General features: G+C 44.7%; 1 protein-coding gene across 1 annotated transcript; it reads right to left on the bottom strand.

Annotated features, from left to right (window-relative positions):
- Positions 1-717: 717 nt before the first annotated feature.
- On the bottom strand, positions 718-25,116 carry LOC310772344 (rho GTPase-activating protein 8-like). The gene is made up of 13 exons (XM_083632123.1): positions 25,043-25,116; positions 24,088-24,144; positions 16,126-16,257; positions 15,177-15,264; positions 13,319-13,450; positions 12,713-12,799; positions 12,527-12,625; positions 9,895-10,005; positions 9,623-9,696; positions 7,516-7,593; positions 4,813-4,941; positions 2,574-2,677; positions 718-2,073 (listed from the first exon to the last, which is right to left on the bottom strand). The coding sequence occupies exons 2-13, from the start codon at positions 24,125-24,127 to the stop codon at positions 1,870-1,872; spliced, it is 1,278 nt and encodes a 425-aa protein (XP_083488249.1). The 5' UTR covers positions 24,128-24,144; positions 25,043-25,116; the 3' UTR covers positions 718-1,869.
- Between the last annotated feature and the right edge of the window lie 1,542 nt (positions 25,117-26,658).

Here is a 26,658-nt window from a genome sequence, read left to right as displayed (position 1 = left end):
TCTCAGGAACGCCTTGACGGAATGTCTTCGAATTTGGCTCAAACATTCACTTGGACTCAAGGATGAACTGATTACATTTTGGTAGTCAAAGGTCAAGGTCACTGACCTCACGAACGCCATTTCCAAGCTCGTTAACGCAATATCTCAGTAACGCCTTGACGGAATTTCTTCGCATTTGGCTCAAACGTCAAACGTCGACTGCTCACTTGTTGACGGAGGCATAGATCCGCGGTGCGGTTGTTCTAGTTTGTTTTATCCTCATCAGAATGGTTTTAACGGATGTACTTTTGCCAATGTCGCACAGCTGTATAATGTATTTTAACAGTCTTTCTAATAAATCAAATCAAAAGTCATGCCCCAAATTACTGTAACGGTGAAGCAGTGTGAGCGCAACACAAACGCATACATAGAGTAGCTTCTATATTTTGTTCTTACCCACCCACATACATTTAGTTCATTTTTACCTGTGTATATATATATATATATATACAGTACATACACACATATACATATCCGTTGCACAACTTTTTTGCGGGTTACCCGGCAGGTACCGACCCGGTGCAGGACTCTGGCTCATGTTGCATCCATAGTACACCCTTCATACCCCTCACCCCGAGGTGTTCGTCCCAGCCTTTTTTCATCCATTTCCAAAATCTTCTCCGGGAGGAAACTGTGCAGTGCTTAGTTAAACAGATCTATTTTAATACACGACGACACAACATTTGAACAAACGAAGAAAAAAAAAGAGTTAGTTAAAACTTTTTTTATATTCTTTTATCAAGGAGCAAAAAAGAAAATAAACATTGGGGTTTTCTATTGTTTGCCAGTTCTGTATTCTTACTTAGCTTGCAATGTTCAATGTATTCTTTTGCCATGAGAATGGTGGAGAGGAAACGAGGAGAAGACACCAGCTTGTGTTTAGATGGAAAATGTCTGTTGGCTGTTGAAGTAGAGTTTTTTCTTTGTCATTATTAATAAGGGGACTGTCCAGTGGATAGTGTGTATAGGAAAGTGTTTGTCTTAAATATGCCAATGTAGTTTTTCTTCTTTATGATGCATTAAAAGTTGATTGATGGAAGTTGGTAAATGGTAAAGAGTAGTCTCACTTTTTTGTACCAAGTTCTTATGAAAAATTGAATCATTAATAAACAAGTCAAGAACAAATTATTTTAAGAAAGTGTCTATTTTCATGTGAAGTGCACCAAATCCGATTATCTACACAGCGTGCAGTGCAACCATCAGCATTGCATTAGGCTATATGGAAGCTGACTATATTGACAATAGTGTTATAGTAGTGTATAATAGTGCCAATGCTGCCAAACACCCCCAACCCCTTTACAAACACACAAGCAGAGAGACAAAGAAAATATACAAAATACACTAAACACACACTGACATTACAAGACAGCTAAACACACACTGATAGGACAAGACAGCTAATACACACTGATAGGAGTACAGGACACAATACTTGGTTTGCAAACAGGCAGTTGGACAAGTTTTAGTGGAGTACTTGATGTTTCCGCAAAAAGGTCCCACATCTAAGGGATAAAGAAGCCCTATGCATTGATGTATGCCACCTGCATTAGCAAACAAGAAAATACACTTTTTCCAAAGTAAAATCAATCAGTAACAAACAGTGCCTATTCCCAAGCTTTTTGCTTTTACATCTCTTATTAATCCAGACAGCAGAAAGCTCCCCAGACACTCCTTTTTTGACTCCTTTAAGCCAACGGGGTCTGAACAGCTGGAGTCAGTGTACTGTACCTGTGACAGTGTCCTTGCTGTAGGGGGCATTGTTGAGTCAACGCGTGACCTGGCATCTGTGTGCTGTGGCAGTGTCTTTGCTGTAGGGGGGGCGCTGTTGGGTCAGGGCGTGACCTGGCCGGCCGGGCAGCGGGAGCCCGTCACAGAGTGCTGATGCTCGATGAGGATCTCGGTGAACATGTTGATGGGGGTAAGCGCGCTCAGAGACACAGAGCCCTGAGGGGGGCGGGGCCACAGCAGGTTCACCCCAAACACACACGCCAGGTTGGCCGGACTCATCTTGTTGGCGAGGCTCTCCTGAGACACCTGACGTCACGTCAACCCAACCACACATGAGCCGTTACAACACTTCATTCTGGAAATCATCTCACGACACATCCAGTGGTGTCCCGTGACCCCCTGGGGGTTCCCGTGACCCCCACTTTGGGAACCACTGCTCTAACACCCATCTTACCTGCAACATTGTGCAAGTTAGTGACATTATTAGCAGCCAGCCTAATTGCTCAAACCTTCTCACACCAAGGACCCCTAAACTGACACAAATTAGGCCACAGACCCCATCTGATAAGGTTTTTGCTTTTAGATGTTTGATTACAGAAAGTGTATGAAACCCATGGCCAAAATAGTCATACATGCTGTTATTGTGTTACTTATGGACGGAATTATAGTGAAAATAAATCATTCCCCTTTTTGCTGGGGACCCCACTTTGAGAAACAATGCAGTATGGTCCTGACAAAATATGGCTTTTTGAGAGGCTGCACATGGATCTATATGAGATCAATGGGTGCAGAAGAAGAAAACCTACCATGTGGAGGAAAGACAGCAGGTACTTCAGCACAATGAAATTATGTTCCGGAAGACTTTCAACAATCTCCTTACACCTGGTCACTCGCAGACTGCTCTCCAGCCCTGCAAGACACAAGAAGCCTTCAAAGACCTGGCAAACTGTTGACAGTGGGCCTACAGTAGACATCGGATTAACGTGGGCTTATACATCTGCAGTAGCAGCAATACAATGAATTCAGTTTCATTCACACCTACTCTTAATATAGTGACACTAACACTAGCTACATAGTTTAGTTTGATTTATTTGCATGTATTGAAATCAGAAACAAAGAAAAACTGAACTGAAGATTGTGCCAGTAGAGACATGAAACCCTATTTGGGCTTATACTGACTCTAGACCTAAGAAATTAAATCAATTCCATGACTTTTCCAGAACTAAGGAACTAATAAAGTACTACTTGTAAACGTTTTTTGTTTTTTTTTAACACAGGAAAGCAGCATGGGGTGATCGGCTTTTAAACTTCGCAAACTTTTTTAAACATTGCATCTCTCAACTCATTCAGCTGCTCCCACGCAGCAGGCGTTTCAGTGCATGAACTCACTGTGGCTGCAGCGTGCACAAAACACTAAACCAGTAGATTGACGCGACATTGTCTCCAATACATAAACTGTGGCAGCGCCACCATATGTCACGGACGGACAAACAATTAATCAATATAATACATTTTATGTTGTAGAAATTTAAACTAATGGTTTAAACTAAAATGGTTTAAACCATTTTAAAATGATTTAAACTAAATTTAGTTTAATGGTTTAAACTAACTTGGCTTTCTGAAACATACACGACAGTAATATTTGGGCTGTGTCAAAACGGCAACAGTTGCTGTAAGAAGCCAAACCAACAACGAAAATACTGTGATTTACTTTCAGAATAAAAAGGGATTCAAATTCTCACCTTTGGAGAAAAAAAGGTTATTTCAATGAATGAAACAGGAACTTTGTATCGAAATACTCGTTGTGATGTTAAGATTACATATGGAGTGACACTGGCTGTAAAGCATTACTTAAAAATCTATATTAAGGTTAACGTTACAATACGGTTTTATTTTGAAAGCCCTAAAGCGGAAGACCTCCTTTTACATTCTGGCTGACTTGACCCCTGACCCTCATGCACTAATCGACTAATGTCTCATCCTAGGAGAGACATTTTTTCTGTTGGCATATTCCTTCATTTGGATTCCATTGCACACAATGTAAAGACAAAAAGTCGGATTTCAGCCTTTTGGAAGCACTGACTTCATTTATCAAGGTGCAAAATATACTGTTTCGAGCGGGTGTGCTCTTTATATCGCCAGCCGTTCTGTTAATCAGCCAGGAAGGCTGCAGGGTCAATCTATCAGCTAAACTGAACGGCTTGGTCACTTTTAGACCAAAGGAAAAGACAGTAGTTTGTGGATATTAGTGGCTTTTTGGGACAATCTAAAAGGGGCTTAATGTTGTTTATCCCATGGCGCTGGGCCAGCAGGCCCCGTCGCCGTCGGGGTCATAAGATGGAAAAGTCAGCACACTCATCATCATCAGTATATACAAGGGAGCGAGGAGAGGGAGAGAGAGAGGGGGAGAGACTGAGGGAGAGGGAGGGGGAGAGGAGGAGAGGGAGGGAGAGAGGCTGAGGGAGAGGGAGAGTAGGAGAGGGAGGGAGAGAGAGACTGAGGGAGAGGAGAGGGGGGAGAGACTGAGGGAGAGGAGGAGAGGGAGGGAGAGGAGAGGGGGGAGAGACTGAGGGAGAGAGAGAGGAGGAGAGACTGAGGGAGAGGGAGAGGAGGAGAGGGAGGGAGACAGGCTGAGGGAGAGTAGGAGAGGGAGGGAGAGGAGAGGGGGGAGAGACTGAGGGAGAGAGAGAGGGAGACATTGTCCACGCGCCAATACGGCAGGCAAGGCCACACAGTGGCCGAACTGCAGGCAAGGCCGAGCAGCGGCCGAGCTGGAGGGCCAGCTGCAGGACGGGCGAGCTGGTGCAGCGGGGGAGCCTAGGAATCGAGCACGCGTAGATGCGCGCGAGAGGTCTAGTGTGTAAAATTGACGGATATTACCTGGCCTCGAGAATTTATTCTATTATTATTATTATTATTAATTATTGACTTTACCTGCCTGGAGTGCACCTCTTTACAGTAGATTGCATGATATCCCAGTGGGAGGCTTGTGCAGTACTGTACTTACTGTGCAGTACTGTACTTACTGTGCAGTACTGTACTTACTGGCGATGTCCAGGACCTGGGCGTAGACGGGGAAGGTCAGCAGCGGTTCAGGCAATTCTCTGAGGAAGGTCTTAAGGATGACGGCAGGAACGTGGACGTCACCTAACTGTGCGAAGTTCACCGGCTTCCCTGTGGGCATTACAACACATTACAAACCACATTATCCAGTAGACCTCACACTGGACATCCAGGAGACCTCACACTGGACATCCAGTAGACCTCACACTGGACATCCAGGAGACCTCACACTGGACATCCAGTAGACCTCACACTGGACATCCAGGAGACCTCACACTGGACATCCAGGATACCTCACACTGGACATCCAGGAGACCTCACACTGGACATCCAGGAGACCTCACACTGGACATCCAGGAGACCTCACATCCAGGAGACCACACACTGGACATCCAGTAGACCTCACACTGGACATCCAGGAGACCTCACACTGGACATCCAGGAGACCTCACATCCAGGAGACCTCACACTGGACATCCAGGAGACCTCACACTGGACATCCAGGAGACCTCACATCCAGGAGACCTCACACTGGACATCCAGGAGACCTCACACTGGACATCCAGTAGACCTCACACTGGACATCCAGTAGACCTCACACTGGACATCCAGGAGACCTCACACTGGAAATCCAGGAGACCTCACATCCAGGAGACCTCACACTGGACATCCAGGAGACCTCAGGTTATAGAGGGGAGAGACCAAACGCTCACCGAGGTTATAGAGGGAGACCCCGCGCTCACGCTCACCCAGGTTATAGAGGAGGGAGACCCCGTGCTCACTCAGGTTATAAAGGAGACCCCACGCTCACTCAGGTTATAAAGGAGAGACCCCACGCTCACTCAGGTTATAAAGGAGAGACCCCACGCTCACTCAGGTTATAAAGGAGAGACCCCACGCTCACTCAGGTTATAGAGGAGAGACCCCACGCTCACTCAGGTTATAAAGGAGAGACCCCATGCTCACTCAGGTTATAAAGGAGAGACCCCACGCTCACTCAGGTTATAGAGGGGAGACCCCACGCTCACTCAGGTTATAGAGGAGAGACCCCACGCTCACTCAGGTTATAAAGGAGAGACCCCATGCTCACTCAGGTTATAGAGGGGAGACCCCACGCTCACTCAGGTTATAAAGGAGAGACCCCACGCTCACTCAGGTTATAAAGGAGAGACCCCACGCTCACTCAGGTTATAAAGGAGAGACCCCACGCTCACTCAGGTTATAGAGGAGAGACCCCACGCTCACTCAGGTTATAAAGGAGAGACCCCATGCTCACTCAGGTTATAGAGGAGAGACCCCACGCTCACTCAGGTTATAGAGGGGAGACCCCACGCTCACTCAGGTTATAAAGGAGAGACCCCACGCTCACACTCACCCAGGTTATAGAGGAGAGACCCCATGTTCACAGGTTCACCAGGTTATAGAGGAGGGAGAACCTGTGGTCATGCTCACCCAGGTTATAGAGGAGGGAGACCCCATGCTCATGCTCACCCAGGTTATAGAGGGAGACCCCACGCTCATGCTCACCCAGGTTATAGAGGGAGACCCCACGCTCATGCTCACCCAGGTTATAGAGGGAGGCCCCACGCTCATGCAGGTTATAGAGGATGGAGACCCCACACTCACCCAGGTTATAGAGGGGGGAGGCACCACGCTCACCCAGGTTATAGAGAGATCCCACGCTCACCCAGGTTATAGAGGAGAGAGATCCCACGCTCACACAGGTTTATAGAGGGAGACCCCATGCTCACGCTCACCCAGGTTATAGAGGGGGGAGGCCCCACGCTCACGCTCACCCAGGTTATAGAGGGAGACCCCATGCTCACGCTCACCCAGGTTAAAGGGGGGAGACCCCGTGCTCACCCAGGTTATAGAGGGGGGAGGCCCCACACTCATGCAGGGTATAGAGGGAGACCCCGTGCTCACCCAGGTTATAGAGGGGGGAGGCCCCACACTCATGCAGGGTATAGAGGGAGACCCCATGCTCACGCTCACCCAGGTTATAGAGGGGGGAGACCCCGTGCTCACCCAGGTTATAGAGGGGGGAGGCCCCACGCTCACGCTCACCCAGGTTATAGAGGGAGACCCCATGCTCACGCTCACCCAGGTTAAAGGGGGGAGACCCCGTGCTCACCCAGGTTATAGAGGGGGGAGGCCCCACGCTCACGCTCACCCAGGTTATAGAGGGAGACCCCGAGCTCATGCAGGTTATAGAGGGAGACCCCCATGCTCACGCTCACCCAGGTTATAGAGGGAGACCCCGAGCTCATGCGGGTTATAGAGGGAGACCCCGAGCTCACCCAGGTTATAGAGGGAGACCCCGAGCTCATGCAGGTTATAGAGGGAGACCCCGAGCTCACCCAGGTTATAGAGGGAGACCCCGAGCTCATGCAGGTTATAGAGGGAGACCCCGAGCTCACCCAGGTTATAGAGGGAGACCCCGAGCTCATGCAGGTTATAGAGGGAGACCCCCATGCTCACGCTCACCCAGGTTATAGAGGGGGGAGGCCCCACGCTCATGCAGGTTATAGAGGGAGACCCCGTGCTCACCCAGGTTATAGAGGGAGACCCTGCACTCATGCTCACCCAAGTTATAGAAGGAGACCCCACGGCCCCTCAGAAACTATAACATGGGTGACTCACCCACGTTATCGTTTCTGAGGAAGAGCCCACGCTCATGCTCACCCAGGTTATAGAGTTTCTGAACGTCCTTGATGAGCTGAACCCGAGCTGACCTCCTGAAGATCCCCTCCGTCCTCATCCCTGAGAAAGAGAGATTCCTTCACTGACTATGCTGAGAGGAATCTCGAAAATAATGCATTTAGTTCTCACTTTTCCAGAAATTGCTGTTTAACTTTATTTCTTTACACAATATTCCATCCTTATCCATCAAAGCATAGGTATACTATATATATATATATATATATATATATATATATATATATATATATATATATATATGAATATTTGAATATTACTTGGAACGATACACAGACAAAACAAACAGGCTCAGACACAGGAAAGGAAAAGAAAGAAAAGCATACATATGGACACTCAATATTATAATGTGGTGCTACCAGTCACGTAGGCTGCTGATGTGCTTGTAAAAGATGTTGTGTGTGGGGTCCCACGCAAGGGGTCCATGAGGAACCAGCCGGGCAATTCACCCGCCGCCCCCAACCTCATCGAGGTAGGTTAGAAACGGCTCCCAAATAGTTCGAAACTTTTGAAGGGAGCTGGTTCTCTCCATCCTTATAACAGAGATCATGTCCGTCAACCACAAGGGAAAAGGAGGTGAAGAGAGAGTTTTTGTCAACAGTTGTCTCCAGCTTCAGAGACTGAAATAATCAGATTTCTAAAACCGTGCATATGCTTTCTTTCTCCCAATCAACTTGTTCTGTTGCACATGTGACCAAGCCTCCATCCTGTTAACTCCCACAATTAGCCATAAATGCTTAATGAAACACCCTTCATGAATATTGATATGCATATGAATTAGAGATGTTAATGATAAATCAATTATCGATTGTTAAGAATTCAATCGATCAAACGTGTATTAACTGATTATACAGGCTACAGTATATTATGTGCTCCCCCCTCACATTTTATGCTGAGATGATTTACCACCACAAGGGAGCGCAATTTAGCTTTCACTGCTCATACAAAGAAAGAAGACAGTCAAGCAAGCAGGCAAGAGACACCAGGGTTGCGGTTTATTTTCTACCTCCAAATAACTAAGATCCTGTCTATGTTTCAGAAAATGTTCTTTACTAGCACAATGTCCTCAATGGAGAATGACAATTAAAGGAATGAAATGGACACCGTTATGGTGGGCAAGCCTGTAACAGGTTCAGTTTAAAGTGGTCTTAAAACAATATAGTGTTGCTTGTAACACATTATGGTTGCCTATTAATACGGTTAAAAAGTAGCCTACAAATGGCGAATAAGATTAAATAAAAATAATGTAGGCTCTGCGCAGCACAGGCAACGACGCTTGTGACTATTTTGGCTGAACAAAAAAGATAGAAAACGGTTTTGACGGTATTGAAAATCATACCTTCGGTATTTCTAAATACCTCGGTATACCGTAATACTTTAATACCGCCCAAGCCTAGCGGGAGCCGTCGAGCAGCGAGGGAGGTCGGCGATATTATTCATGAGACCAGAGGGAGGAGCACCTCCTACTGGCACTCCAACACCACATGCATGGCCTCCCATCCAAGGAGCAACCACAGCCGGACCCGCTTATGTAACGCAGGAGGGCTGGTGCTGACAAATCATCAGTTGTACTTCCAGTCAGGCGCGGACTGCATAATCGGGCACGTCGGGCAAATGCCCGGTGGCCTGGCCTGGCCTGCAAAAAATAATAATAATAAATATATATATATATTTTTTTGGTGCCCCCAGTCAGGCCACTCACTGAACAGCAGGCCAGGCGCCGCCTACTGGTTTACTAGTGGGTTTATTACTTTATTCAGGGTTAAAGTGGGTGCATCTCATTGTAAAATTGGACTCGGCCCAAATTGGGCTTCAAACAGCCCAAATTGGACTTCAAACGGCCCAAATCTGGCTTCAAACAATCCAAATTGGGCTTCAAACGGCCCAAATCTGGCTTCAAACGGCCCAAATTGGGCTTCAAACGGCCCAAATTTTTCGCGCGTCGGCCCGTATCGGCCTGGCCTGCTTGGTATCTAATGCCCGGCCTGAATTATAATCCCAGTCCGCCCCTGCTTCCAGTTACATTTACTTCAATCACAATTAGCAGCGCTACAGCAGCCACCACGACACCCACCTTTTTCTTTCAAATACTTCACTGTCTGAGAAATCACAGGCGGTATCATCACGTCTTTATTCTTCTCTCGGATGCTGTTGAGAAGGGGGGGAAATGTGGATGTATAATAAATACGATTGACTTATCATCAGTGTGGTTTGAATATTTATGATAACGGATAAATCCCTTGAATTTCATTAATAACCCGGTTCACCAATTAGATGCTAAATTCATGAGAGGAGGCCACCTTCCTCTGCATTCATACTGTGTGAATCAGGTAAAACAGCACTCACTACTGAAGGCTGACACCAAACTGCTGTGTGGGCAGCGGGGGGCGAGCTGGAGGGCGTTTCACCGAGGGGGAGGGGCCATGTTTCTGCGCCGCTCCTAACTTTTCATCATGTCTGTGGAATATACAGAAAAACAGCATCTGTTGTTTTCTGCTTTCATTTGCATACATGTAGATTAAGACCGGAGTTTGGCCTTCAATCTGAAAATGATATCTATATATGAAATCTGTTTTATAGTTTTATATATTTTTTCCCAATTCCATTTTACTTTTTGCCCAAATCCCTTTTTTTCTCCATTTGAATTTAGCGGTTAGGGTTAAGTTAAGTTGTGAAGTGACGTATGGGTCTCACGCAAGACCGACCCCCCTCTTAAAACACCCCCAATTGAAAACAAAATTATTTATCTAGGGTTATTTTACAATTATGAAATCATATATTTATGTTAGTACAATAATTGGGCCTACTTTTTTTTTTTTACCAATTCCAGCCAAATTATGGAAAATTCTGTAATATCCCATGTTTTACATTTGATTTCATTTTCATTACCAAATTCCATGATTCAGTCTGTTTTTTCTGCATTGTGGAAATCATATGGCCCTAGATTATCTACTGTATTTCTATAAGCTAACCCTTGACATAACCCTTGCTTGGATAATGCAAATATAAAAGTTTGATTGTGAGCTCTTTTAAAGCAAATTTAATTGAATTGATTGTGAGTTATTTTAAAGCTGAAGCACTATTGTTAATTAGCAGTCAACGTAATATGCTTAACTTAGTTTCTTCAAAGTTAAAAGTCATTCTTTTGGCCCACCCCGTCTATTCCCACATTCATCACCATTCGTGTGCTTTGGTACAAAAAGCTGACAGCTGCAGTGAGCCAATGCCAATAATACATACTGGATTATGGCTGGGTACCACCACTGATTTCACGATTCGATAAGATTCTGAAACACAAGGTCCCGATTCGATTTCCGATTCAATATCGATATCAATATTTAAGTAATATTTAAGTATATATATACTGTATATACACACTATATTCAAATCCCATTGCTAAAATGGTAGGTGCGCGCCACAACTAGTTCCCCCCGGCAAATGTTAACTGTTCCACTATTCTGTGAAGAGGTCACGTTCACACATGTCAAAGCTGTGTGTAAAACAGCTAGCTAGCAAACATGGAGAAATGGCTCAAACATCCAGTTGTTGTCACTCCTGATTCAGGTTTAGGGAGCCTGGTGACAAAAGGAAAAAAGAGGCCCCAAGCAGTGGTGTAGTCTACCTTTTTTTCAGAGGGTATACTGTGACTCTGACCCCCCCCCCCCCCGGCGGGGGGGGGGGGGGGGGGGGGGGTGGTGTGGTTTCGGCCAGAAGTGGGTGGAGATTCGACCCATTTCTTGTTGTTGTTCCTCCCCAAATTTACAGAATAGCTTCAGCCATCAGCTTCATCTTGCTTCTTCGGTCGCTATTCTGTCTCCTGAAGATTTGTTTGCCGACGGGGAGAAAGCCCCACGTGATAGCCACCCGTCAATCTCTCTCTCTCTCTCTCTCTCTCTCTCTGCTCAACGCTGTAACACCATTTTATTTTGAAATTCAGTTGACTTTGCCATTTCCCACGGATATTGTCGCGTTTTTCTTTCCTGGCTTGACAGCCTTCACGCGCCTAGTCGGCTTGAAAACTCATGTAAAAATCGGCGCAGCTCAGGCGAGGCATGGGTACACAGAAGGTTCACGTTGAGGCGCCCTGTGTACACAGCCTCATTGACTAAAAAGGACGCCTTTAAAAGCATGGGTAAAGGCAAGGCTTGGGTGCTGTGTGTGGACGTAGGGTAACACACAGAGCGCACAGGGTGAATTTTATGAATGGAAATTGAAAACGATACGTATCATAGCGCATTTCCCAGTGCGCCAACGCAAATCTGAGTAATTTCGCAGTGTGTAGATTGCGTCTACCTGCGTTGCACGTAGACTACACCACTGGCCCCAAGCCCAAACACCGGCACTGCAGTGACAAATATATTAGTGTTTTCTTTGTGGTGCAAAGAACACGCATGAGTGAGGGGGTACTAGTGGCTAGGGCTGGATATTGGCAAGGACCTCACGATCACGATACATGGGTCGCGATACGATTGTATCACGATACATTGCGATACAATACATATTGCGATATATTGCAATACTCTACATAATTTACTGAAAATTAAAAAATAGAGCTAAAAATACAACACACTGTGTACCATACAGGTAGTGTAATAATATGTACATCACTTTATATTGATAACTTAGTGGACAAATTTAGTCAAAACTACTGAGTGTTGAGTGTTACTGAATGCACGGAAATAAAAAGTATTCTTATTGTGTCAGTGACCACATGGCTATGCAAAAAAATAAATATGGGAAATATCGATACAGTATCGCGATAAAAAATTATCGCGATATATTGCCGTATCGATTTTATTGCACAGCCCTACTATTGGCATGGCAAAACAGCTCAAAGGGTTCATAAGATAAAAAAAGGTTTGGAACCACTGACGAGTAGTATGGACAGACCTTAGCAAGTACACCAACCCCACACACCCACACCCGAGTCAATCTCCTCTCGCTAGCTATCTTTCTGATGAAAAACAAGAAAGAGCACCTGAGTACATCAGGAGGGATGATGAGCTGCTCATAGTTGAGGTGTTCTCTCAGCTCCGCCAGGTAGTTCACATATGTCAACTTCTTGCCAAACTTGTGGCTGTGAGGAGAACATGAAGGAAACTTGACAATAGGAAGGACAGAATTTGAGCCATGTCCAACCGTGTGTGAGTCAACAGGCGTTTACCTTATGAGGGGTTTGAAGATGTTCCACACAATCCTAATGAAGTTTGTGGGGTGGACAACGTAGAGAGCTTTCAGGTTCTTCTTGTATCTGGAACAAAATGCAGATATCCTCAACCCTCAAAAATGCATCGAGGTGCAAAAGGATGTATAGGCATGGCTGCACACAGAGAACAAGTTCAGATCCTGTTCCATCCCACTGCTCATCCTGATTAGGAAAAGCAGGATTATGGGAATTGAATGGAAATGATATTGGGATGTATCAAATTAGAAAAGCTGAAGGTGAGAGGTGTATGTTCTTTTGGGCAAAGATATGACAGTGATGGAAACTAATGGAAAATAATAAATCATGTGGAATAGAATGGCATACATGTTTCCAACATGTATAAGTCTGCATTGTGGTTGTATGACTATCAGTTGGCATTTATGTTTTCATCTTCAGATGAAAGCAGAAATGTGGCTTTAACTAATATACTTAAAAAAAGAAAAGAAAAAAGTAAATGATGAATCACAGTTTGAGTCATAGCCTCTGGGTAAAGTGGGTAAAGTGAGGTGACTCACTTTCTGTTTGCAGCACAGCAGAGGAGAGAGCTAAACTGAACTGACTCACTTTCTGTCAAATTCATTGTAGGCATCTCGTAACCAGCGCAAGGAGGGCTTGTTGCTGCTCCTCAGGCCGTAGTGGAAGTAGACCACGCTGTAGTCCATCTCCACATACTGATCCAACGTGTACTTCAGATACCTGCGGATGGCATTTTCCAGTGTTAATAGGTTTTTGGGGACAGTTATTTGGGAGTTGAAGTGTTGAATGGAGAGTTGCTTGTTCACTCGTAGAGCTGATGGGGCTCATGCTATGCAGCGTTCTCATGTTCCTGCTAGTGGGGTCTTGTCCTGGGCCAAGGAACACTGATTTCACTCTTTCAGCCAGAGAGCTGGTTTGACTCATCAGTCAAACCAGCTCGGGCTTAGTTGGAATGAAAACTCCATTAAAAAAAATGTAGCCACAAGTACATTTTTGTAATACTCGTGGCATGTTGTGGAACAGTCATCCGTTACATAATAAGTTATAGTTAAATATAGTAGTTAAATATGAGAGGAGTTTATAGAAGTCAGGTTAGGAATTTGTTTATGGAATAGGGTAATGTTTTATAATGAAATTGAAAATGATAGTTATTTTAGCTGCCCCTGTTTTTTCTTACGTGGGAGTCATTGCTTATCTCTAGATTGTGGTGTGTGTGTGTGCGTGTTTGTGGGTGCTCATGCGTGTGCATGGGTGTGTGTGTGTGTGTGTGTGTGTGGGGGTGCTCATGTGTGTGAGTGTGTGTTTGTGTCCTAACATCTTGAGACCATGTTGGAAATGTGTTTTTCACTTTACCATGTTATCCTTTGGATTTCTGTGGTTTGTTGTTTTTGTCTGGTGATCCATAAATAAATCCAATCTAATGCAATCTGCAGACTCTTCCATGGCACAGGACTGACCTCCACTGGCTTAGAGGAAACACTGCTGCTTACAGTTTATACAGGCTGGGGGAGTCATGGATTACATGTAACGGGATTACATAATCAGATTACAAAAAAGGTAATTGTAAAAATTGGGATTACAAGCAGGATTACAATTTGAAAGTAGATTTCAATATAAAGAACGATGCACACACACGTTACAACACTTGCCTCCCACAACACCACTCTGATCCAACCTGGTGTCACGGCAGTTTGTGACATAACAGTCTGCAGCCAGTCGCACCAGCTGACATTGTATTATTATTAATGAGAAACAGGCGTCCAGTTAGAGATGAAATGGTCTGAAAATTTCATCCCACGATTATAGTGACCAAAATTATCTTTTTTTTTTTTTTTTTTCAAATGAGCTGAAAATGTACTGATACACTCACTGAAATAATTTCACCAAGTTTTATATTGAAAACCCAGAGCCAAAAAGTACTGATACACTCACTGAAATCACACGCCTGCGTCTAGGACAGTGGTTCTCAACTGGTCTAGCCTCACAACCCACATTTTTCCTTAGTCATCAAGTCACGACCCAATTTTCAGAATTTAGCCGAATTTTGTAGCGTCATTTAGCCCGCTTTGCAACAAGCTAGCAGGGCATGTTGGTACCAATGGCTGCCTTAAGTCTTCTAGTTTCATATGGTACCAGCATCTTCACTCTGGCTTTAAAAATGAGCCTGCTACAGCCTCTGAAAGACTTTTGGGTCCCGACCCACCAGTTGAGAAACACTGGTCTAGGAGACTGTTGCCAAATTTGGTTGATGGACAGTATTTACCGTGTTTTTCAAAGCGCTGTAATCACGGTAAGACGGTTTTCGCTGAAACACACTCTCCGAGGGAACAGCTGTCAATATGAAAGGAGTCAATGGCCTATCTTATTGGGTTTATCCATGTTTACAAAACCTGCATATAGCCTATGGAGTAATTTTGGTGTAAAAAGGGTATTCGTCTCAACTCACTCCAGCAGGCGGCGGTGGTTGAGCTGGTGGGACGGAGGCAGGCAGCAGCTGCTGAAGATGATCAGCTTCCGGCCGTAATTGTCGTCCCCTAGAGGAAACAGGCAAGTATCAGATAGACCACTTATGCCCCGCCCCCCTTCCACTACAGGAGAGACTGATCTTCTCTGAAATTAGGGGGGAGGGGGGAAACGTGTCCATATATGGGTATCGGCCAAAAGAGCTGGAAAACATCAGTATATTGGATAACGGCCAAAAAAATTAAAAATAAATAAAATCCGATATCGTGCATCCCTAATAGAGTACGGCAGGGATGCCATATTTTTTTAGGCCAGAAGCCGCAGCCATGCTGATTCATAAGGAGGGAAAGGCAGTGGGGTTTTTGTATGGAGATTTCAGTTAAATGCATGAAACAAGGTCTGTGGTTAACAAAGGTTTATGGAACCGCGAAGTTTGTGTTCAGCAAGATGATCTTAACAAACGAGCACCACTTTTATGACTTTTGAAGTGTTTTCTGAAGAAACATTTACCCTTGAAAAGTCATAAAAGTGGTCCTCGTTTGTGAAGATGGTCTTGCTGAACACAAACTTCGCGGTTCCATAAACTTTTGTTAACCACAGACCTTGTTTCATGCGTTTAACCGAAATCCCCATGCGAAAATCCCATTCACTTTTCCCCTTAAGTGCTACTTCCGGACTCATTCCTGCGGTACTCTACATAAGAACAAACTGAATTCCCCTGCAGGTCAATAAAAGTAAGGGATAATTTAACAGACCTTTAAGTCTTAACTTAAATTAAAATACATGCATTTGTCATATGACAGAATTCATATCATTTCTAGGTTTGACAATAATGCCTGTGGATGAGTAAAGTAAAGCAGTAAAGCATTCAGAATGTATATTTCAGTCGATAGCTACAACTTAAGGACATGAACGAATGAAGAACAGCTGACCGGTGACCTGCAGGATGCCATGCCGAGCAACATCATAATATGGGTGGGAAGAATCTGTGCTGAAGCTGCTGGTAGGAGGTGCTGCTGGATGCTCCAGCAAACAGCCCTGCTCCTCTTCTTCCTTCTGAAGTTCTGAATGAATTAAAAATGGGGGGAGGGGGGGGGGAATCCACCTTAAAACACTCTTTTTCGCCTCAGGTTCACATTTCCATGATATGCTTGTAGAAGACTTGCAGTGTTCAGCAGTGACAGAATTCTTTGCTTTGTGATGCATATTGAACCCAAAGCCTCTCTGTACCAATACGCCTATTGTTACACATCTAGTTAATTGCAACACCTCATCACAAAAAAGCTCCTGGAATATATTGAATATATTGATGATATTTAACAGTGATTTCCCTTTATGCGTTACCGGTTAGGATTCCTGATCCAGAAATGGCCATTTAACGTCAGGTCAAACATTTTGCGAAGCACAAATACCATGGTGACGTGACATCAAAGAATCAGGTCAAAATCAAAATCAAAGCTCCATCAGTGATGTGATTCATTGTTCTGTCAATTTATGCTGCCTTGTTGAAAAATGCTCATGCTACACTAACGGTAAAGGTGAGACTTGTTGTGGGTATCCATAGAACCCATTTTCATTCAGATATCTTGAGGTGAGCCCAGGCCAGTTTCATATGACACCACTTCTCTCTGGCTTTAACACTTAGCCCACTACAGCCATGTGACTGAAATCGGGAGATTAAGTTCATAGCAGGAAAAATAGGGTTAAAAATAGGGAGAATGGTGTGAAAAGTGTTGGCAGGTATGAGATGATGTTTTCATTCATGATGAGAAATACCATGATAGGAAAAAGCAATCCCATACAGCAGTGATACTCAACTTGCGGCCCGTGGGCCGGCGCTGTGTGGCCCGCGATGGAATTGCAAAAAAAAAAATATATATACTGTATATATATATATTTTTTTACAGTGCACCTGAACGCAACATGCAAGATACCCGCTGAATAAGTGTCCAAATGTTCATGTCATTCTGGCCAATACTCCACTTCTGTTGTAGCATTTCAGTCTGGAATATGGAATATCTTTCAATAATCTATGATTTAGCTGCTAAATTGTCAAATACCGCCGTCTGCTTGCTACCCAGGCACTTATATGTACTTAACCTAACTAACTTAACCTAACTAACTATCCGGTGTGCACAACATTGTCAGACTAAACTCCGGCTGACACCCCAAAAACCTACAATCCGCTACAGAAAAATGTATATTGTTTGTTTATTAACTGGCCCCTGGCCTTCTATCATTTCACGAAAGTGGCCCCCGGGCAAAGCAAGTTGAGTATCCCTGCCATACAGTATGACACCACCTACCATTTCCTGAAGAATGCCCTTATCTGCTGTTGTTTTTACCATTCCAAAACAGATTCTTAGGGGGGAAAGACTAGAGCAGACCCAAAAACACTGGGTGGAAACCTTCAGCGTAATCTATGGCAGTTATCAATGTTTATCCTGCAGTGGTCCAGGAAGCCTTCTAGTGTAAATACAGTACAGTGCCTGTGAGATAGTGGGGAAATGCTACACGTGCCAAGCTGTTTGGACTGACTGGAATATGGCTGATTTACTATGTTTACCAGGAGAAGCTGCACTATTTCTCTGGCCTGACTGATGGGTATTGACACACACACACACACACACACACACACACACACACACACACACACACACACACACACACACACACACACACACACACACACACACACACACACAGCCTCTTTGACATGTTTCTCAAAGTGGAACCCAAGTTGTGAGGTGATGTAATGGTCCCACGCAAGACGACCCCCCTCTCAAAACACCCCAATCCAAAACTTCATTATCTCTCGGCTAGGGCTGGGCGATATATCGAATATACTCGATGTATCGCGGCTTGTGCCACGTGAGATGTAGAAATGACTATATCGCGAACATTCGAGTATAATTTGTCACGCATTGTTTATAACTTAAGCCACCGGCATGACTCGCTTCACGTTTCCTCTTGCCAGCTCTCCCTCTCAAGCGAGAGCTCTGTCACACTCAAAAGGGAGGGGGAATCACATGGATACGTCAAACGCGTCAAACCGCGTCAGACACACCCGTCCTTAACCTATGTGCGATTCGAAATCACCCGTCCGCACCAACCAACCCAAGCAGGCGCAGTTAGCGAAACATGGCCGCCTCCAGTGTAGCTGTTGACAGTTTCAAATGATAACAAAACAACCACTATTGCGATTTGCAATACATGTCCCGCAAGGTTTCTGAGATTAGGGGAAAGTCTGAGCTGGCGTTACGTTAAACCAAACGTGGGGATGAGGCAGCGGATTTGTTTAGCGTTAACGTTAGCTGCCTGTTGTGGTCGGGGCTAACGTTAGCTAGCTGGTTAGGCTACCTAGTTGCAGGGCAGCGCTCCACAAGCTTGTTGTGACCAAAATCCCCGCATTTAAAGCACTTCATACTCCCAGAGCTGGCGTAAACCATGGAGAACCTCATGCATTACTCAAAATGAAACGTCCAGGGTTTGTCTATAAAAGCAACTAACGCTAATACGTTACATGCAAGCTAACGTAGCTAGCTGCAGGGCAGTCATGATCTATAAGGAAAACGAATGCGCACATAGCCTACATACTGTAAAAGTCAACATCACATACGTGTATTTTCTTTAATCTAGACTAGAGGCATCATTTTTCAGTCAAAAGTGAAACGACACAGATATGATGGCGTATACAGTGAGGCTTTCCCCACTATAGAACTGGCCCCAATGCAAAATTCAGACCGCTTATATGTTGCCGTCATGCCAATAAAGCCACAGAGTCTAAATGTAATTTTTTATGTTTTATCTGCAGACTAAGCAGCTAGGCTTTCGGTTCTATAAAAGCCATTATTTTTTTTATTGACTATTGAGTGATACACTTTACTAAAACAATCATATTCAGAAGTGTTGTTTGTGTTCACAGTGATGTCAGATTTGCTTAGGTCAGAGCTATGGAATATTAAATAATCCATCTTTGCTCACTATCTGCCCTTTCTTCTTCTTTTTTACCCCAGGTGTGCATAAAATACAGGTTAAGAACTTATGGAAAAGTCATGGAAATCCATTGGTCAAAATGTGTATGAACCCTGAAGGGTTAAATTGAGCATTTATGAGAGATTTCAAAAATATCGAGATATATATCGTGTATCGCGATATAGCCGAAAAACATCGCGATATTCTTTAGAGGCCATATCGCCCAGCCCTACTCTCGGCCCATTTTACAATTCTGTAAACATTGAGGTTACTACAATAATTAGGTCTACTTTTGATATTGATAATTAGGCCAATCAACATTGCCCGAAAAATGTAACCACTGGTTTGAACAGAAAGTGGGTCCAGGACTTTTTGGAAGATATTTCAGTTGTAACATGTAATCCAGCAGTCAGTGGAGGTTGACTTGGCTTTGGTGTTAAAGGCTCTCTGTCTGGTCAAAGCATTGTTTCACAACTTGCTGTAAATGACTGCTCAGGTTTGGCTGCTCATTCTCTGATCGTTTGGCTGCTCATTCTCTGATCGCTTGGCAGTGACTGAATGAAGGAATGTGCTCCTGCCTAGACCTTTGAATCATATCAAAGCTACTGTTAGCAGACCCTGCAGCTGCTCTTATATGGAACCGGGCCTTAGGCCTGGGCAATATAGCCAATATAGACCTTATTCGCTAACCCTGGACGGCACCATATTGTTGACATACCGTCCTGCGCGCACACAGCTGACAACTAGTAACAGCCTTATTGTCATTTCTGTTCCATTACAAAATAGCGATGGTAATGACAGCAATAAAAAACCCACAGTTGTTGTTTGTATGCTGCCGTTAATTCCTGTAATAATAAAAAAAGGAAAAAACGAGGTGAACAGACTTTGCTGTGAGGAGCTGTCAGAAAGTTTCACCTGTCTCTCTCCCAACTATCCACACATCTCTCCTGTGCTGCTGACGTATCCTCAGTCTCGCTCCCTTCACGTCTGAGGACGGTAGAGATAGAAACAAACCACGGGGACTTTATTGCTGTCATTACTACAGCCGTGCCTAACGCAGGTCACCATCCGAACACAATTGGAACGATACAGGTAACGCTAACATCGGCTAGCTTCCTATAAACGCTGCTCCACATAGGCCGTCACTTGAGAGCTGCAGTGTTATGTCGACAATATGGCGGCGGTGGGCGTGCCAGTACGTCAGTGATGTCAATCGAATAAGGTCTATAGGCATACGTTAAAACGTTTAAATGCTGCATTACAGTAAAGTTATGTAATTTTGTGAACTTACCAGACTGTTTTATTATTTGCCTTCACCCACTTAATCATTATATCCACATTACTGATGATTATTTATCCAAAATCTCATTGTGTCAATATTTTGGGAAAGCACCAACAGACAGGGAAGGAAACCCTGTCTTTTCATTTTATTTTGATCACAGTCTTGTTTTTTATCCCACATTAGTGCTCATTTTTATTTCTTTATCCTGGTTGCTGCTCCACCCTCTGCCAATCTGGGGAGAGCCGAAACTGGCTCCATGCTTCCTCCGAGACATGGGCAGTAGCCAGCCGCTTCTTTTCACCTGACAGGGGAAGCTTCACCGGTAGGACATAGCACGTGGGAGGATCACGCTATTCCAACGAGTTCTCCTCCCTCCAAACGACCAGGGGAGGCACCACTTCAGGATATTGCATGTTTTTGGTGAGGGGTTCCTATCAGAGCATGTGAGCGGAGCGGAGTGGAGCGGGGAGCGGAGCGGGGGGATTTTGGCTTGAGCGGTGAGCGGGGACCAGAGTGGTACCGGAGCGAAAGTTGGAGCGGCACCGATCACCCGCTCAGTCCCGCTCCAGTTTCGATCACAACATGTTCGAACCAGAATGCATCGGTGCGTGACCATGTGCACGCCCACTATTTTCTTGCCACCTGCTGCGAGACGAGCTGAGCTCATGTTATTTGTAGTGAGCAATGCCCATTGCCCAGGCGTTTAAACGCAATTAAAACACCCTGGCCTTTTGATATTTTTTATTCTTTTGAGCAGAGCGGAGCGGTGAGTGCGAGCGGGTGAAATCTGTATGGAGCGGGGAGTGGTCTGGAGCGGAGCGGTCGGGAGCGGCCGTGAGCGCTGGAGCAGGTGGACAGGGCCGCTCCGGGAGCGAGGAGCCGTAATTATCACCGCTCCACTCCGCTCACATGCTCTGGTTCCTATATCATTAAGGAAACCCCCAGGGGGCACGGGGAGAACATGCAAACTCCACGCAGAAAGGCCCTTGACGGGCACGCACTCCTTCAGCGCTCACAGCGTCCCAGGTGGGAATCGAACCCAGGACCTTCTAGCTATGAGGCGAGTCAGGCGACAGCGCTAGCACTGTGCCACCGTGCCCCCTCACACCCTGCCACTTTACCACATTTGGTCAAGTGAGAAACGCAAATATATTTATAAGACAAAAGAAAGATATCCCCAAAACTAAGGACATTAACTCATTCACTGCCAATATCTGACTGGCATTTTTGGCACAGGCCAAGTATTTCCATAATGTTTGGTCATCTTTCAAGACCCACAGTAAATTCTGTACTAGGACTACAGTGATGTCCAATACCTCGAAATGAAGATCTAAGTCTCTACTTTCACCCCCAAAAAGAAAGTTAGCTTTTAGCATGTTCTGTACTCTACTTATAACCCTTTTTATACACCCCATGTTCACCAAAAAAGCCTGTCTGGGAAGAGAAAAGGGAGAAAAAAGCATTTTTGTAAAAGGGCACAATCTCAGGCATAACTCACTCTCAATTCTTTTATTTTGAACTGTATTGACATCAGACATGTAAATATTATTCGTTAGGACACAAATGACAAAAAAAAAAAATATATATATATATATATATATACACACATGAAGTGCTTTTTTTTTACATTCAACAATACAGTTTACTCGGTGTGAGTGTGCAGACAGACAGACAGACAGACAGACAGACAGACAGACACACCGACAGACAGACAGACAGACAGACAGACAGACAGACACACACACACACACACACACACACACACACACACGATCCCCCTTTTAGATTTCTAACCCAACATAGGATAAGCAATAACCACGCCCTGTGGCGCTGGGATTGGCCAGGAGCAACACTGGAGGGCGAGCAGCCCAGCGATTTCATGAACCAACTGAAGAGCTCTTGAGAAGGACAGCGGGCTGCTGTGAGTGCCTTCTGCCCGCTGCTGCCTAGCTGTTCCTGTGTTTATTTTGATTTGTTCTGGTACACCGTCCTCGTCCATGTCTCCCTGTCATATCTATGATCGTTCCCGTTTTCCCCTCGGCTATTCAACACGTCCTCACCGCCCTCGCAAACTGATCGATCATTTCCTCATTCCTCCGATGATCAAACACATCTCTTGATTACTTTCTCCCGTTTTCTCCTGGCTGGCACAGAGGAAGGCGACTCCAGCTCGGCGTTTCAATGGCGTTTCTCCTGTCTGCACAAGGAAGCGTTACCCGTTCTCTGCTTTCCCTCTTGCTCAATTTCAAAACAACAGCTGCGGTATGTGTTTGATCGCGTGCTGTCGGCTACCCTTTGAAGGCAGGGACCTGTGTCTGTGTGACAGGCTGGGCAAGTGTTTGCTGCAGGCGCTGCACCAATAAAAACAAAAACACGTCAAACACGTCCTTGGCGGGGAAGGCCATTGCTGATAACACGTCAAAGACGTCATTGGCGGTGAATGAGTTAAAGGCCGTTTCACACCGGTACGGATTTTCGCGCGAATATTCGGCACGGAGATTGGCAAAAAAATGTTTTAATGAGTTGCAATTGAACCTTGCACACCGAGGCGGAACATTCGTGCGGGGGTTTATTTTTCCGGACGGACTTTGACTTGGGCGGATTTTCGGATGCGGCAAGATACGTTTGACCAATGAAATCCTTTATTTACAACTGACGTCACATTGTAGTATGGAGCTGCACTGCTGTTTGGCATGGTGATGATTCAATTTGTGTTCATAGCCTACTGTAACGTTACAGCCCATCTATAGCCTTCCTAGCGTGAACGCCCCCCCCAGTTTCCTCGTTTGTTTACAAACACTGATCCCTCGTATATCGTGCTTTTTTTTAAACAAAATAAATTACATGAAAATGCTCACCTCAAACACACTGCCAGTCGTTGTTCAGGGTCGATAGGTTTGCGGTAGTTTGTGTGTTTCCTCATTATGTGAGGGGCTATGATCATCCCCAACAGAGCCTCAAATTGCTCAACTCCCATTCTGAAATACTGCCTGAAGCGACTGTGATACAGGCGCAGCTCCTGGACCAGCTGATGAAACTCGCCATGTTCTGTGCACCTCTCTAAAATTGGGTGAACCCAGAACCTTCTTTTCATCTTTCTCGTTTGTTTTCTCAGCAAAATGAGGAGCAGGTCGTCATCACTGCTACTACTACTGCTTGACTCCATTGTGGTCTCTGCTCACTGTTTTTCCGCAGACGGAAAATGAACGTGGGAATGCGAATAATTCGCACCCGGACCTGTGTGTATAGTTTGCAATGCGGAAAATCCGCACGAAATTTAGCATCGCATTTCGCGACGCATTCCGCACCAGTGAGAAACGGCCTTTAGGACGTTGAGTTAGCTAACTGCTAATGTTACTTGCTCACTACGACTACTACTTACTAGCACTGTTTCATATTACAGTATGTTACGGTGGGTTTAGGATCCAGCACAAGCTATTAATGGAATCTGGATTAGAACGTGGATGGGCTAAGTCAGTCCCACATCCGATATGTAGGTTAGTATCGGCACCCGGTACCAATATCCCAATAGATATCCCGTCTCTATTTCCAATTACATATTTGGACAATTCAATTAATAATCCTTCATCATATAGGTAGACGACATGACAACATTTCAACTCATAGTTTATCTTACCTATTTCTGCCAGCTGCTCCAGATCCGTTGTTGACATCATGGCTGGTGGTTGTCGGCCTAGTCGTGCACAGGAATGGAAACATAACACATCAATCATCAATATGACTTTAAACATCTTTGACTTCAGCAACAATATGTTGCCCTTAGAGGTGAAATTAGTGGGAGTGAGCATACAACGCACGGAAATACGACTCCCTGTTTACTCACTAATGCCCCCCACACTTCCGGAATGGTATTGCAACTACATTTCTGCGTTTGGGCCAAGCAAGTTGCAATACCATTCCGGAGGTGTGGGGGGCATTAGTGAGTAAACAGTGAGTAAACAGTGAGTCGTATTTCCGGGTTGCTGCAGATTAATGATTTTTTGGTTTTTCAATGACAGAAAAGTGGATTTTATGGAACAATTTGGAAGCGGCAACTATATTTCTTTAGAAGAAGAGGATGTTGGGCGTCGGATAGCGTCTTCACTTCAAGTTTCTGGCTCAGGTAAGGGTTGCTTTTAAGACCTAGACGCGAGAGCGACGCGGCGGTTTGATTGGAAATGCGTCGTGGGTCCCCAGGCGCTAATGCTCAGTATGAGCGAGAAGCGCCCGGCTAGCAGGGTGAGTAACGTTAACGTGCATGGACCTGAACTCTGATTAATTCATTCAAGTCAAATCTGTTTCTGGACAGAATGAAAAGCTAGCCTTCAAATGCTCGCGTTGTCTACCAGTTAACACATAGTAAACGTTACATGAAAAGTGAAACCGCTGACAACTTACTTAGCAGGCTGCAGCTTACCTGTAGCATTATGAATCAGCAACACCTGAGTTATTCCATGAATAGCTCCAGGCAGCTTTTGCTACGCATGGATCAATAGTGATCATTTAGCAAAGGCTAAAATGACGATGTAATTGAATGAGTGAGCGCTTGAAGCAACATGCAATAATAACAACAGCACGTAGCGTTAACTTACTTATGGTCCGGTTATTATTAATAAATCCACAACAGCAGGTAGAAGTTGCTCAAGTTGCTCAAACTTCCTCAAGCCGCCTGGCTGACTGCTTGCCTGTCACACAAATCGCGCATGCTCAGTGCAGACCATAGGCGTGTGTGTTCACATTCAAACTACAAAACACCCCCAGTGTCATTATATCAATTACAAAACCTTTTATTCCTTTCCAGACCTTTGTACCCATCTGTTATTTTAGAATGTCTGCTATTAGAAACTCGAGAATATCACGTTTTCACAAAGTAAATAGCTACTTCATAGCTACTTCCCTCACATCACATTTGACATCCTGAGGTAAAGCTATTGTATTCAAACGGATAGCAGGACCGACTCAGCTGCAAAACAGTAGCCTATGTGTTTCCATTCAGAATCAATTCAGGGAAATGCATACAAGAGATAACCTGACTCCGCCAGAAGCAAACCCATCCATCTGGCAGCGTCAGGTTCTACAAGAGAGACCAGTCAGCTACAGCAGCAGACATCAACTCTTGGGAAAGCCTGTCATCTGCTGGGGAAGCAAAGTACTACCCACTATGCTTGTTTTAATATCAGAAAGAAGGTAGGCTACCTTTGAAGAGTAATGAGATTTTTTTTAAATCGCGATTTTCAGACAATGCTTCAATAATCATAATAGTGGTCCTCATTTGTGAAGATTATCGTGCTGAACACGTCTGTTTCATAAACCTTTGTTAACCACATACCTTATTTCAGGCATCTTCTTATAATTGGCTAAGTGTGTGGCGGTGTGTTTGGGATGTCTTCAGTGATGTCACTTGAGCAATTGTGATGTCATCAGTGATGTCACTTGAGCATTGTGACATCAGTGATGTCATCAGTTATCCTTCTTCTGTGGTTTTTTATGGCAGTTGGCATCCTTTAGGTTGCATTACTGCCTCCTTCTGGATTTATCCATCCACTGTTTCCCTACATTCTGTCCCTCTACTCCACCCCATCAGTGATCCTTCCAGGCTGAGGCTTTGTAAGTGGACCAGCAATCGTCTGGTTCCCTCCCCTGTCTGTCTCAATATGCATTGATGACATTACCGCTGGTGTCACAATGTCTATGACATCATCAGTGGGTATGACATCATCAGTGATTTATGACATCACTGATGATGTCACTGATTTTGTAACAATCTCTATGCCATCACTGATGACATAATCACCTCTGATGATTTATGACATCACTGATGATGTCACAATGTCTATGACATCATCAGTGTCTGTCAAAAACCACTTACGCACAGCCATTGTGATATCATCAGTGATATCATAAATCCTTCTGTAGTTATGCATAGAGCCATTGTGACATCACCAGTGATGTCATAAATCCTTATCACTGATGATGTCACTGTTTAATCACTGAATGTCACAATGTATATAATTATAATTGGCAACATCGGTGATTGATGCCATCACTGATGAAGTCCTTCCCTGCAGAGGTTAAGTAAGACCGGTGCAACTCACAGCTTCATGGAATAAGGGTGGGAGACACCACGTGTAGCTGCTGTCACCTTTAGGCAATTAACAGTATTTCTGTACTTCACTGCTTTACTGTACACTTAATTCAATTAGTGAAG

Source organism: Poromitra crassiceps (genome assembly GCF_964638095.1).
Source record: "Poromitra crassiceps genome assembly, chromosome: 2".
Classification (NCBI taxonomy): Eukaryota; Metazoa; Chordata; class Actinopteri; order Beryciformes; family Melamphaidae; genus Poromitra; species Poromitra crassiceps.
The sequence above is the reverse complement of the archived record's forward strand: the minus strand, read 5'-3'. Positions and strand labels throughout refer to the sequence as shown.

Excerpts from the sequence above, each read along its gene's own strand:
- LOC310772344 (XM_083632123.1), bottom strand. The coding sequence starts at position 24,127 with ATGATGTCAACAACGGATCTGGAGCAGCTGGCAGAAATAG. Across the intron at positions 2,678-4,812 it reads CCAGGTCCTGGACATCGCCA|GGCTGGAGAGCAGTCTGCGA; the intron begins GTAAGTACAGTA and ends TGTGTCTTGCAG. Across the intron at positions 2,074-2,573 it reads TGCTGTCTTTCCTCCACATG|GTGTCTCAGGAGAGCCTCGC; the intron begins GTAGGTTTTCTT and ends ACGTGACGTCAG.